Below are 14,405 nucleotides of genomic sequence, written 5' to 3' on the forward strand. Positions count from 1 at the left end.
TGGTCTGGTCAGCAGACCCCAGCAGGAAAAAGAGAGAGCGCGGGACCTCTCGAACCACACCTGCCTTCACCTGCCCCATAGCTCCATGCACCCCGCCCTCCCAGCCCACTGGATTTGCAAAAGAGAAAATAAAGCACACACAAACAATAACCGACCCGGTGCGTTTCCTGGCATCCAGCGACTGTTTGGTTAAGAGCTTCCTCCCTCTTCATGTACCTGCTGGGCACGCCTGACCTCCCTCTAGCCCTCATAGGCAGCTGGTCACCAGCTCAGCAGCGCCCTGGGCAGACCCCACCTCCACCCCTGCCCGCGGGGAGCACATCGCTGCCTGCCGTAGCCAGGAGCCAGGCGCAGAAACTCCCAGTCCCGGGCCCCGGCCACTGGCTCTTGCCCGCCAGAGTCACCTTTGCTCCAGCTCCTCCTGGGGCAGCGGGAGCAGACCCAGAACCCCCTCCCCACTCAGCTCGGCAGGAACCAGGAACCGGGCCCTATTGGGCAATCATTAATCGGATTCTTGACATTCCTGGGTCCAGTTGGCCTGAGAAGCATGTTCCCTGGAGGTGGAGGAGGAGGAGGAGGAGGAGGAGGAGGAGGAGGAGGAGGAGGAGGAGGAGCAGAGGCCCCGGACTGGCATTTCACCATGCAGCTGAGCACGGACAAGGTGGTGCTGTCCGCGGCAGCCCTGCTGCTGGCCACCGCAGCCTACCGGCTGTACAAGTCCAGGCCTGCCCGGGCCTCGCTGCAAGGCGGGCCCAGCCAAGCCCCTGCTGAAGAGGAAGCAGAGGGTTTGGGGCAGTCTGCCACCCCAGGAGCTGCCCCCCGGGCCTCCTTCTGGGGGCTGAGACGTCGCAAGGGCAGCCAGGGGGCCGGAGCACCTCCAGGCTGCATCGAGGAGGAGCCGGGGGGCACCCGGGGTCTGGAGAAGGGCGCCTCTGCCAGAGACGAGAAGCCCAAGAGAAGAGATGCCGAGACACAGCCGAGCGGGCAGTGCCCAGACACGGGCCTGGCGCCTCCTCTCGGCAGGGCCCAGGAAGCAGGAGTAGCAGCTGGCGGTAAGCCCAAGCTTCCCCGACACCCCCACCTGGGCAGTGAACCCAAACGCTCCCCGACCAGCCTCCAGGCAGCGGGCAGCAGTGACGTGGACGTGGCCCCGGTCCCAGGGCCAGATGGCAGTGCCCCGAGCCAGCCAGAGGTGGGGGAGCAAGCATCCCCCCAACAGCCCCCATCGACCCCCGCAGAAGATGCTGGTGACATGAACCCTGTCTTCGCAGGAACCACCAGGGTCTTCAAGGAAGAGGCAGGAGCCCTCCAGACCTCCGGCCTGGCGCTTCCTCAGCAGGATGGAGCCACCAACGCCTCCTACAGCTTCTCGTCCATGGCCCGGGTCCGAGTGGAGGAGAACTTCCTCCAGGAGAAGGCAGAGGGCAGCCGGCCCCGGCTGAAGGGCAAGGTGTATGACTACTATGTCGAGTCCACGTCCCAGGCGACTTCGGGACTGGCCTTCGAGCCAGAGGCCCTGGCAGAGGCACCCGGCCCTGTGCCAAGTCCCCAGGCCCCGGAGGCAGCCAAGAAAGGCCAGGTCAGTGCTACTGGAGGTGGGGCCCCGGCGGCCGCCGACTCCCCGCGAAGCATGGGCAGGAAGGACAGCCTCCTCCAGATTGTGGAGAACCCAGAGTTACAGTTGCAGCTGGACGGCTTTGGGGCGCCCGTGCCTTCCTCCCCAGACCTACCCGCCCAGCCCGGCCTCCCCGGATCCTCAGAGTCACTGGAGTCCGGGGCGGCCAGTGGCTGCGAGGAGCCACGCGTGCAGCTGGTGGCCAGGAGCAATTTCTTCCACCTGCCTCACCCCACCGGTCTGGCCTCGGAGGTGCACCTGGATCTGGGCAACTGCTGGGACGTGCTGACCTTGGCCAAGAAGCAGAACCTGGAGGCCCTGAAGGAGGCGGCCTACAAGGTGATGAGCGACAACTACCTCCAGGTCCTGCGCTGCCCCGACATCTACGGCCGCCTGAGTGAGCCGGAGCGGGACCTCATCCTCCAGCGACGGCTGCGCGGCCACCCATGCCTGGTGGTGGCCGACGTGTGTCCGCAGGAGGACTCGGGGCGCCTCTGTTGCTATGACGATGAGCAGGATGGCTGGCACCCGCTGGCCCATCTGCCCCCAGAGGCCGTGTCCCAAGGCTGCGCCTTCTGCAGCCTCTTCAACTACCTCTTTGTGGTCTCCGGCCGCCAGGGGTCCGGCCAGCGGCCCTCCAACCGCGTCTTCTGCTACAACCCACTGACGGGCATCTGGAGCGAGGCCAGCCCGCTGAACCAGGCCCGGCCGCACTGCCGCCTGGTGGCCCTGGACGGTTGCCTGTACGCCATCGGGGGCGAGTCTCTGAACACGGTGGAGCGCTATGACCCGCGCCTGGACCGCTGGACGCTGGTGGCGCCGCTGCCCAGCGACACCTTCACCCTGGCACACACGGCCACTGCAGGCGCAGGGGAGGTCTTTGTCACAGGGGGCAGCCTCCGCTATCTGCTGCTCCGCTTCTCCGTCCAGGAGCAGCAGTGGCGGGCAGGCCCCACGGCGGGTGGCAAGGACCGCACGGCTGAGATGGTGGCAGTGGACGGCTTCCTCTACCGCTTCGACCTCAACCGCAGCCTGGGCATCAGCGTGCACCGCTGCAGCCCCAGCGCCGGCCTGTGGTATGAGTGTGCCACCTACCGGACCCCTTACCCGGACGCCTTCCAGTGCGCCGTGGTGGACAGCCTCATCTACTGCGTAGGCCGCCGGCACACCCTGTGCTTCCTGGCCGACCACGTCTCGCCCAGGTTTGTGCCCAAGGAGCTGCGGGGCTTCCCCTCCCCGCGGGGCACCCTCCTGCCGACCGCCCTGACCTTGCCTGGCCCCGACGTGCCCCACACCCGGGTCTAGTGCCTCCTGGTGTGGGACTCCTCCTGCAGAAGCGGGGGCCCTCTGCCCACGGCCACCTGGGCTGCAGCTGAGCCAGGTGTGGGGCTGGAAGGGGCGGGTGTGAGTCCTGCCCTGGCCACAGCCCTTCGGTGGGATACAGAAGTCCAGTGTGACCATGGTCCTAGGGGCTGCGTGCAGAGCCCACGGGCACTCCACCTAGCTTCTTAGCCGAACTAGGGGAGAGGGTGGAGGCCCCCATCAGGGCTTGGGACATAGCCTTGCCACAGCCACATTCCAGGTGCTGACTGATGCCCAGTGGCCAGCTCTCTCGAAGCTACCAGGACCCCTTCCCAAATGTTAGCCACCGAGAGCCTCCCTTGGCGGTTCCCAGAAGCCCCCCCTGCTGCACGCTGGCAGGGGAAGTGGAAGGAAGTGGACAGCTTGAATTGAAAGGGAGCCCGCAGGGTCCCTGCGTTCCCCCCGGAGGGAGAGATGGCGGGAGCAGGAGAGAGTTAAGTCGAGACTGCCCCGGGGGACTCTAGTCTGCAGAGTAAAAGCCCACTTGGCTCTTTCTCGTGACCTGGAGGCCAAGAGTGGGGGAAGCAAGCGGCGCCACCGCTTTTTAACATCCATTTGGAAAACAGCCGGCAGTGCGGTCTATACTAAGAACACAACCGATTCTGCCGATGAGGTCCAGGAGACCCTTCACAGTGCAGTTCTCCTAGCTGCTGGCCGTCAGCCCCTCACCAGGCAGAGCTGGAGGGAGACTGAGAACATAACTGGGCTCATGCGACAGGAGACACCCAGGAGGGACAGGGCCATGCGAGGGGAGGAACTTCAGGAGCTTCTAGTGGGCCAGGGACGTCTGGGCTCTCCCCCCCTGCAACAGATTTGGTAAATTCTCAAAGGAACAAAGAACTCCAACATTGGGAAGTTCCAGCTCACCTGGAGAAAAGGGACGTGGGACAGGGGAAGATAGGGGTAAGGCAAAGAGGAAAGCAGGGGTGCTCAGGGGTCTAGTGAGAGCCGGGGGTGCTGCTTCTAAAGAGCCGAGCTGCATGCAGACAGTAGGTGGTCCTAGAGGCGGCCCCAAGCACAAGATGAGGCTTTGGACTCAGCCCCGCTGTCCCGAAAGGGCCGAGAATCATGTGTGGTCTCTATCTTGTGGGTGAATGAGAGCAACTAGAGAAATTCCCTCTCTCGGTGCAGGGGGAGAGTGTGCTCCCCCACATCTGCTCGTGCAAAGGCTGGGGGTCACTTAGGAAGAGGCAAGACTGAACGGAAGAACGGGAAGCAGGTGGGCATGGAGATGAGACTCTTTCCCGGGTGGCACGGGGGGGCCCCATTGCCTTTCTCATGCTGGGTCTGTTCCTAAGCTGGAGGTGGCCGAGACTGACACTGCCTGTGGGAGACAGACCCTGCATGCCCCACCCAGGCCCTGCTCAGGCTCAGCTCCCAGGCAGGACCCTCTGAGGAGCCATGGCGGGGGACTGGGGTGCAGAGACTCCCCCTCCTTGGCCTGCAGGCAGCATTGGCATAAGGACAGCAGCCGAGCGGGGAGAGGAGAACCCCACTTGGTTGTTGGAGGGGTGGCAGGTGAATCCAGTTCCAGACTCCTGGCTGGGGGGGAGGGGCCGATGAAGCACAGGGGAGGGAACAAGACCACACCCCAGCTGGGTCCAGTGTCTATCCAGCTGCTGGCACGTGTCCTAGGGAATGAGGGGTCACTCTGGGAACCCTCTCGGAATCCTGCTACAAACCTGTCACAGGAACTGGGCAAAGAGGTTGTAGGGCATAACGCTTGATCCCGGGGTGGTGGCTGTGGTGAGCAGGCTGAGAGGGACAACCGAGGGGTGGGCCTACGGCTCCGAGGCAGACCTCACCAATCGATCCTCCATCCTCTGTCTAGCTCTGCTGAGCCCTTACACTCAGCGCTGCCTTAGCTAGCCGTTCACCGGTAGATAGGAGCTGTTTCTCAGCTGGGTCTCTGGAGCTGGGTTTAGGGGGCTGGGAAGGGTCCAGGCTATTATGGGCCGGGAAGGCAGCTCTCAGGGGCAGCCAAGACCACCCGGCCCAGCAGTCAGAGCTCATTTCCAGATGAGTAGCCAGCCACCGTTTTCCAGGTGCTGGACTGGCAGCCCGACCTTGCCCTAGAGGAGAAAGACAGGCAATTATAAACAAACACACAAACAAATGAAAAGAACCAAGACCTCCCGTAGGGCCCTGAGGAAAGCTCCTATCTAACGGTGAACGTGAATGGCCAGCACATCATCAGAAAGGAGACTCTAGCAGAGGCCTGCACGGACCTTGGTTCATAAGGAGATCAGAAAGGCCAACCTTGCCCCCCCCCCCGAAGCACTGTGCCACGCCAGGGGCCGGGCAGGGGTGGGAAATGGGGCGCAGGACTCTGCCAAGTGACTGCCTGGCAGTGAGCTCAGAGGCCAGGAGTCCAGTTGTTCCGCAATAGCCTTTCAAAGGGAAGGACACCCATTCCACCACATTTGTCCCAGAGGTTCCTTGGACGTTGAGTAGCTTCACCCCCATCTGCACATTGAGGGCTGAGGGTCGCCGCATTTTCAGGCTATCCCAGAGGCCTGAGTGTGTGGTGGAGGCCACCTGCCATGGCCCTGGATGAGTTGCTAGTCCTGAATTTCCACTTGACCTTGCTGAGCAGTCTGGTTGACTTTTAGCCACTCGCCTCTCAGTGACCTGAGTGTCACTTGGCTTCGGCCTGGGTTGTCAACCCTGCTTTCCCAATAAAAACACTTTCTGCTTCAGGCGTTAAAAAAATAAATAAATAAACCTTGGCATTGGGTTGCTTTCCATGCTAAGGCCAGCTATGCCATAGAGTGGGGGGAAAAATTAGAAAATGGAGATGAGTATGAAACCAAAAAATCTCCTGAATTTCACCACCCGGAGACAGCCCCCGCTGCGGTGCAAGTCCCTCCGTCTGTTTCCCTCCATGTATAATTCGTGTTTGGCTTGATTTTCGCGTAGGTGTGATTATGCTGAATATACAGTTCCGTCGCTTCCTCTTTTCACTTAGCTGTTGAGAATAAGCGTTTTCCCGTGTTATTACAAACCCTCGGTAAACATCATTTCAATACTTGCACAATATTCCATCCAGTGGAAGGGACCGTGGTTTATTTAAACACCCCCTCCTGTCGAGCCGGTAGATATATTTTTTTTTCTGTTGGCTTCTTTTTCTTTCATAAATAAAACGTCCTTTGTTTCTCTGTGCCTCTGTGTCTGGGGCCTCCTCCAGTGTTTATAGGAGCAGCCCCGGCTTCATCCTACCCACCACATCAGGGTTGTGGGGACAGTTGTGGCAGCAGGGGTGGGGGGGGTGGCTGTCTCCTGGGCCCCCTTCTCCCTGCTCAGACTGTATAAAAGGTGCCCGTGAGACTGCAAGGCTGGCTAGAGGGTCCCATCCCCCGGGGTGCTCTGGGGGCCAGATGCTGGTCAGAGCCACAGACAGAGTGACCGCTCCGTACCTTCTGAGCCCTGGGCTGGCTCTCCCAATCCTCCCAACAAACAACCCGCCTTACAGGTGAGTAAGGAGGCTCCGAGAGGTCATGGAAACCTACCTCTGTGGCAGAGAACCTCAGTTTCTGTAAAAGAACATTGAGACAAGATCTGGCCCCCTCGGGAGAGCTGCCCCTTCCCTAATCCCTCACTCCCTGGCTCCCCAGCCCCCTGGGCTTTCCTGCGGGTGGCGGGTGGCGAGGAGGCCAGCCAGCAGACACACAGTCGGGCTTCAAACTGCCCAGCAGCCACCGGGCTCAGGTAGCCACTGTCCCGATCCCACTGCTGTGTCCAGCTGGGCTGATTTCCTGTCTGCAAGGGCTATTTCACACCTCTCTGCCCTTTCCTAAATAACCCGCCCCGCCCCCTCAAACTGACACACAAGATGAGGGTGCAGGGTCCCTCAATTCTGGGGTGCTGGCACCAGTACCTCCTGGCTACCAGGCAAGGGACAGGCAGGCGGGCACTGCTCAAGGAATTGGCGCCCCCTGGAGTTGCCAGCTGGTGGGTGTTGGTGTGCAACTCGCCCAGCAACCTCAGCACTCTTTGTATCTCAGGCTTCTGCCCTGCTCCAGGCTCCATAACACCCCTGGAACAAAGTCACCCTGGGGCAGCTCCCACCTGCTCTACTTCCTTCGAGAGACTCCTCTTGCCCTGGAGCCAGGCCTTCCCCCTGCTTTAGGGCCCACACCACATACACAGGTACACACGGGCTCAGGCACCCTGCAGTTCCAGCTCCAGGACGGGCTCCACATTTGAAAAGGAAATCCACTTGCACCTGACTTTTCTGACAGTGCCATAAATAAAACCATGAGCAGCACACCTCAGAAGGTAAGCACACACACAGACACACACACACACAGACACACACACACACACCATGCAAACGCAGCACGTCTATCTTCATAATGAATGTCAGAGGGCCAGGGTTGTCTTTGTGTTCCTGAAAACAGTTTCTCTTCTAAAGATTTGTGATTGTTCCTCTAGAAATCATGCGTGTTCTATCACACAGCCACCGTTACTCTGCAGAAAATAGGAGGGTTCACTTTAACTTGGCCTCAATTTGAATCATAATAAATTCTGAATGAACTCTGAAGGAAAAGAACCTGCCACCTGTTGCACTGAGCTTCTCACTTGATCTGAAGGAGTCAAAAATCGTTGATTGTAACTATAAACAGTTAACCCATACCTGGTGTCTTTCAGCTCCTCAATTTCACTCCAGAAATCTGCTATCGATCTTGTGGACTCCAGCTGGGGATGGGGGGAGGAGAGGATGGCAAATGAAGACATCGACCTTAATAAAATCCAGAGAGGTAGCATTCTAGTCCAGTGTCCTTTTTTCATTAAGCGTATATTTATTATGATAAAATATACATATCTAGGGGCCGGGGTGATAGATAGTACAGCATGTAGGGCATTTGCCTGCATGCGGCTGACTTGGGCTCAATCTCTGGCATCCCATATGGTCCCCCAAGCACAGCCAGGAGTAATTCCTGAGTGCAGAGCCAGGAGTAACCCCTGATCATTGCTGGGTATGACCCAAACTCCAATGGAGACGTTACTGGGCCCGCTCGAGCAAATCGACCCAAACAGCAAACATAAATATTTTCTTTTAAAAATATCTACATATCTCAAAAATTATAACCACCACACCTGCTCTGGTTTTATTCGGGAGGCCCTGGGACCATTCCTGGTACTGCCCCAAGCTGAGCAGGTTGAGAGATTCAGTGCTCAAGTCAGGCAATGAGATCCAGGTTAGGAGGGGTGGGGAGAGGCCACGTGGCACCAGGGATTGAACTGGAGGGCATTGCATACAAAGCTTGTGCTCCAGCCTTTTGATCTCTCTCCACGATCCTATCATCAGAATCACTTTCAAGTGCAATGGTTCCATGACCTTAAGTCCATTCACCATGTCAGATGTCTACACATTATCTTATTACAGAGATATACGAACACGTTGCTGAATATGTAATTGTTCAACTACAGAAAGCCCTAAGAAGACAGCAGAAATCACTCCCACTCCAAAATGATCTGTTACTGTTTTGACTCATTTAATTTCCGCTCTCTGATTACCCATAATTTTTTAAATAAAATCTGATGTGTAACTGACCTTCGCTCCTATTAGAATGTTGTGGCTGCTTTTGAGTTGGAATTAAAAAAATAAAAGTCTCTATCATGGCAGAAGAGACAGAGCCTTAAAAGGGACCATCTTAGCTCTAGTGAAGTGCCCAATCAGAAGCTTTGTGCTCAGTGTGGGACTATGACACCCCCATTTCCTTCCTCATCACTTATCACTTTCTCATCTTCCCCAAACCAGAACCATCCACTCCCCATCCACTTACTCCCCTTCTCCCCCCGCCCCTGCAAAGTCACTCACTCATCACTTTGGAAAACAACCTTCACAAGGAGAAGAAACGTTTCTGCGCAGTCAGCCCAGGTAATTGGGAAGATGCCCAAAGCACAAAGGCATACTGTTTCCTTCTGGAAAGTTCTCCAAATAACGCAGATCCGACCAGAGTAGGATGCTTTGGGGCAAAAGAATCAGTAGCTTCTTCCTCAAAGACTCTCATTTCCCCCTCCTTGCTACCAAGAGGAAAGACAAAGGCAATAAACCTCTCTGCTCTCTGTGGAGTTTCTCTATCCTCACACTAATTACTTTTGGTTCTTTAACAACAACAACAAAAAGCAAGGTTTGGACAAGGCTGCTTTAGAAAGTGTGCTAACGATTGCATTAGGTTTGGGTCCTAATCATGCCACCACGCTCGCCTGCACAGTAATATGTCCGGAGCAATAATTTCTGCCAGGCACGAAGGGGGAGCTGAAGGACAGGCAGCGAGTTTAAGGAGCCTCACGAAGAAGAGGATGGGGGCCCTTGGACAACATCATTTTATTTCGGGCGATTTCCTTACAGCGTTGACAAGAAAAAGATCCAGGCAAAATTGAACTCAGTTGCAGACATGATTCCATGTCTGGCCTTCATTATTGTTGTTGGGATGAGCAGGACTAGGACGGGGTGGGGCCTCAGGACATGGGGTATAAGCAAGCACCAGGAAAGATTGCACTCTAAGGACAGACGCAGGGCTGTGGGGATAGGGACAAGCCAGCCTCTGTGCATTTCCCAGATGTGAGCTTGGCCTTCCTTCATCCATGGTCCACACGCCTCTTCCCTGCCAGGAGTGCAGGTCACAGAGATCAATAAGGTATTAGCCTGTCCTGTGGAGGAAGTTGGGAGTCCAGGCGAACAGACATGCAAATGCCTTTATAGACCCAGAGATAAATGTGGGTGCTGGACGGATTCGGAAGGTACAGGTGTCCTAGCGCTGGAGGTGGCTTTTAATTTAAAGGAGGTCACAGTGAAGTTGTGACTGAAAGGACAGGAAGTTAGGTTGGGAAGGAAGAACTGAGAGAGGGAGCGAAAGGAGAGACTGTGAGGAAGAAGAGGGTGAGAGACAGAGGGAGGAAGAAGGGTGTAGAAGAGGAGATGGGAAGGAAGGGGAGGAGGAAAGGGAGAGAAGGAAGAGGAAAGAGGGAGAAAGGAGGTGGGGGAAGATGGAAGAGGGAAGGAGGGAAAGGGACAGGAGGAAGGAGAGAATAGGGGAGAGAAGTGAGAGGGAGGGAGGAAGAAGGGGGAATGGGGAGGACAGAGGGGAGAAAGGGAAGGAGGAGAGGAGGGGAGGGGAGGGAGAATGAGGAGGAAGGAGGGGAAAGGGCAGGGAGAGGGGAAAGGGAGAAAGGAGGGGAGAGCAAGGAGAGAGGTAAGAAGGAGAAAAGGAGAGGGGAGGGACAGGAGACATGCAGGGAGGGAGAGGGAAGGAGGTGGGAGAAGGAAGAGGTGGGCCAGGAGGAGGGGGTGGGGAGGGGAGGGAAGAGGAGAGGAGGGGAGGGGTTGGCGGAAGAAGAGCCTGCAGGGCAGAGAGCAGCAGCAGCAATAGCCCTGGGTGCCCCAGAACCAGCTTGGCCAGGGGGCAGGAGGAGGGGTGGGTGGGGCCAGCAGGTCCCACAGGGCAGTGTCAACTATCTTTTTACCCCCTTTTTCTTTCTTTCTTTCTTTCTTTCTTTCTTTCTTTCTTTCTTTCTTTTTACATCTTCCCTCTCCTTTGTGGCTGTGTTGATGACTGGGAGGGTCCCACATACCAGTTGTGGTGCTTCCTGGGGGTCCCACACAGTCAGTTGGGATGTTGGCACATCTTCCAACTATAGGGCTCTCTGGGGTGTTGGGGGCTCAGGCACATGCAGAGGGGGGTCTGCAGTGCTCACAACTTTTCATCTTTGCTCACCGGGGCCCCCCACACACTCCTGCAGAGAAATTGTTTTTAAGTTGAATTTTATTCTTAGCCCCATGAGAACTCCTCAGAGAATTTTTCATTTTGTCCATTAATAAACTTGTCATTCTAGAAGCATTTCATTTGAGGAGTTGTTTTTCGTTCTGTTACTTTTGGGGTGGGGGTCATACCCAGCAATTCTCAGGGTTTACTCTTGGCTCTCTGCCCAGGCGGTGCTCAGGGGACCGTACGGGATGCCAAGATCAAACCCAGGTTGGCCATGTGTGAGCCAGGTACCCTCTTGTACTCTCTCCTTTCTAGAAGTGTTTCAAAGAGAGAGAAGAGAGAGAAAAGGAGCCCAGAATCCCAGCATCCTCCTCCCCCGTTCTCACATGTCACATTAGTGTGGAATATTTGTCACACCGAGAGTCAGTGAAGTCTGAACTGTAGTCCAACCCCCTCGGTGCTCCCATGGCATCTTCCTGTCCCAGGCTCCCTTCCAAGGAGCCGCATTTCTGAAGTCCTGCCCCCAAGGGAGATGCCATTTCTCAGCTTCTCTTGCTTTCAATGACCCAGAGGGCTCAGAGGAGGCTGCCTAAGTGTTCTGTAGATTGTCCAGTTCATTCTTATTCCATGTTTCCTTCATAGGATTTGGGTTGACCAAGTTCACAGGATGTTTTTCCCCCCATTTATTTATTCAACCACCTATTTCTGTGAGCACAGACTCAGAGCTGCTTTCCTCATGCTTTGGGATCAGTCCAGTCTGTTCTGTTTTCTTGCTGAAATTATCCAGTGTTGATCTTAGGAGCTCCTGCTCTGTCACCTGACCACCGTGTCCCTTTGTCACATGTCACCATGACCATGTCTTATGTTACCATGACCACCTTGTTCTCCCTCCACCCCCACCCTCATTTCTTTACTCAAGAAAAGAATGTCCCAGCCCTATGTCCTGTCCTTGCAAGAGGGTGTCCAAAACTATCTTGTCTCTTCCTCTCTGCCCAGTGTCTGAATCCCAGGCGCCTCATGCTCCTTAAATGGAAGTAGAAATCAGGATTTGGACACTGGGTGTTTTAGTTCCAGGGACATGCCATCAGATTGCAATGTGATGTGTGTCACTCTGGCTGCAGCAGAGGGAAGGTATAAGTATGTGACCAAAAAGGGAGCAAGAAACGAGGAGCAGGGTACCGAGGTCATTCAGGTGAAAGGTGTGGGCATACACCTGGACTCATGAACGTCCTATGAAGATTATTCTCTGGTAGAGACCCTTGGGGTTCAAAAGAGGCAGGTAGAAGGCTTGTTGGAGCTTTCCTGATCTCAGCAAAACAGACACTTCTGAGCATGAAACCATGTCAACTTTTCCTCTCTCCGGTGCTCCAGGCCCTGATAAAGATAGAGAAGACACTCACCCCAGAGTAAACAAACCTTATCTCCCACACACACCTCTAGAAACTGTTTGTCCTCCCCATAGAAGCCTTTTCTCTCTTCTCTTTCCCACTATGGCACCATTTCTCAAGTCACTGCTTTTGTGTGTTTCTCTACAGATCTGAATCAAGGTTAGTTCTTTTCTCCCACAAATCCATCTTTGGTCCACTGGACTTCACACTCTCCCAGGAACTAAACCTAAACCCTGATGGAGGTGATGCCCTGCACCACAAAGGGGCAGCTAGGAATGAGTGCCTAGAAAGCCCATACTCCCTGCCTGCTGCTGCCACCACACAGACCCCTGCCCACTCTACCTTACCCCACCACCCCAATGCTGTTCCAGTGTAGTTCCTTTCTCAGCAGCTCCCCTGAATCCATTTTGGTGGCTTACAGCCCAGAGCCCTAACCCCCCTCTCCACCTAATGGGCAGGGTCTGGTGTGTGGCTTCTTTGCTCGTCCCCCAACTCCTGCCCAGGGCCAGCCATAGGGGCCAGACTCAGAAAGCACTTGTTGAGCTGGATTTGTGCTATTCAATGAGCCCCATTCGGCCACGGCACAGAGACCCCATCAACAGGGCCATGGGGGGCACCTTGCAAACCCACTTAAGAAAATAAACTGTTTGCAAATTCTTTCCCCACATTCATTTGCAAGGAAACAATTAGTGTGCTAATTAAAATGGAGTCTTATCTGTTCATTAAAGTAAGCCCAGCAGGACTTCCAGTTGGCAAGCTTTTGTTGGCACAAAGTTTGAGGTTCTCTGGTAGCAGAAAAGAAGCCATTTTCCTTTCTCATCCAATGTTTGATAATTCAGGTGACTGTTGAATTTGGCTGACCCCTGGCTCCATAACTTGACTATGCCAGGCAGTGCCAACACGTGAATTGATCCCCCCCGTCCCAAGTCAAATGGGTGAAGAAAATGTGTGATACTTCTCCTGGTCTGACAAAAGGGTGTCTTGCTTCATAAAGAAAGAATTCGGTGTTCAAATTAATAGTATACACATGATTTCAGAAGGGAATGTTTAACCTACTTAAGAGAACACTGTTTTCAAGCAATTAGTACCATTTGCACACAATGAATGAACTAATTGCAGATAAGCCTTATTCCTGCCTTGAAGAGGGAACGGGCAGGATGGCACTTGGCAACTCTTTGCCAACAGTTAGTTAGTACCACATGTTCTCGAAAGGAATAATGCTGTGATTCACTGAAAGCAATCCCCTCTGTTCAGATTCCTAAGTAATTCTCAGTCGGTCTCACTGGGCCTTAATGGCACCGTCTTTGAAATGGGGGTAATACCTACTTCCTAGGGATGTCATGAGGAATTAATGAGTGCTTTTATAACCACACGTGAGAGCCAAACTCGTTCTGGCCTTCTCCCAAATCTGGTTGAATGAGGAGACAGATTCTGGGCGCAGCTGCTGCCGGGGCTGACCAGGCACCTCAGCTGGGTTTCTAGTCCACAGGCACAGAATTAGGGGGAAAACAGCATTGGCCTTTGATCTGGCCTCTCCGGCCCTTGGAGCTGGGCAATTTGGCTCCGAAGCTCTCGCCCCGAGGTCAAGGGAGCTGGGTGAATTAGCATTTAATTTGAATGTGATTTAAACATTTTTAATTTTAATTTTTTTCTTTTTTTCAATTTTTTTTGAAATTTTTATTAGTGAAATACCATGTGCTCAGATAGAGAAGGGAACATCAAACATTTTTTAAACATATAAATTCCTTCACTTGCTTTTCTCTTCTGTCCAGGAGACTAACTTTCCCCTTAGCTTCAGTACATGCGGCAAACAAAGGACAGATGAAAGGAGAAAAGACTCCTGGTTGTCATCAACATCCGAATGCACAGGAATTCACAGAAAAAAAGCATCAACTCAAAGACTTAGAAGCTCATATACTCTTTTTTAAAAAACATTTATTCGGGTGTTGGGAGGCTCCCAAGCAGTGCTCAGGGAACCTGAGACCCCACTGGCACTGCCCAAGCAACAGGGCTGACAGACCAGTGCAGAGCCCAAAAAGGTGATTCCTATCTAGGCTCTGGGGTGCCTGGGATATGGAGCCCCCAAGATATACCCGCGATGTTTGGGGGACTAGGAGTCGACCCTGGGTTGGACAGACGCTTTGCTGTGCTATTTCCCAGGCTCTCATTTATTCTCTTAACCAAAGAATGAGGGTCTGGATTTCCAGGGACAATAAATCGTGGAAAAGACACTAGAAATAAATGAAGGTGCCAACAGAAAAGTCAGGAATATTTTCAGGTTGGTTTATGCAAATTTATTTCTGAGTCCCTTCCCTGTTCTCAAGG

The 14,405-nt window shown here is 54.6% G+C and overlaps 1 protein-coding gene across 1 annotated transcript; it reads left to right on the forward strand.

Moving 5' to 3' along the window:
* The first annotated feature begins 488 nt into the window (after positions 1–488).
* Positions 489–6,139, forward strand: KLHDC7A (kelch domain containing 7A). Its single transcript, XM_056123722.1, has one exon. It carries the CDS (start codon positions 548–550, stop codon positions 2,918–2,920), a length of 2,373 nt encoding a protein of 790 aa, XP_055979697.1. The 5' UTR covers positions 489–547; the 3' UTR covers positions 2,921–6,139.
* Positions 6,140–14,405: the final 8,266 nt, after the last annotated feature.

Source organism: Sorex fumeus, unplaced genomic scaffold (assembly GCF_029834395.1).
Source record: "Sorex fumeus unplaced genomic scaffold, SorFum_2.1 ptg000047l, whole genome shotgun sequence".
NCBI lineage: Eukaryota > Metazoa > Chordata > Mammalia > Eulipotyphla > Soricidae > Sorex > Sorex fumeus.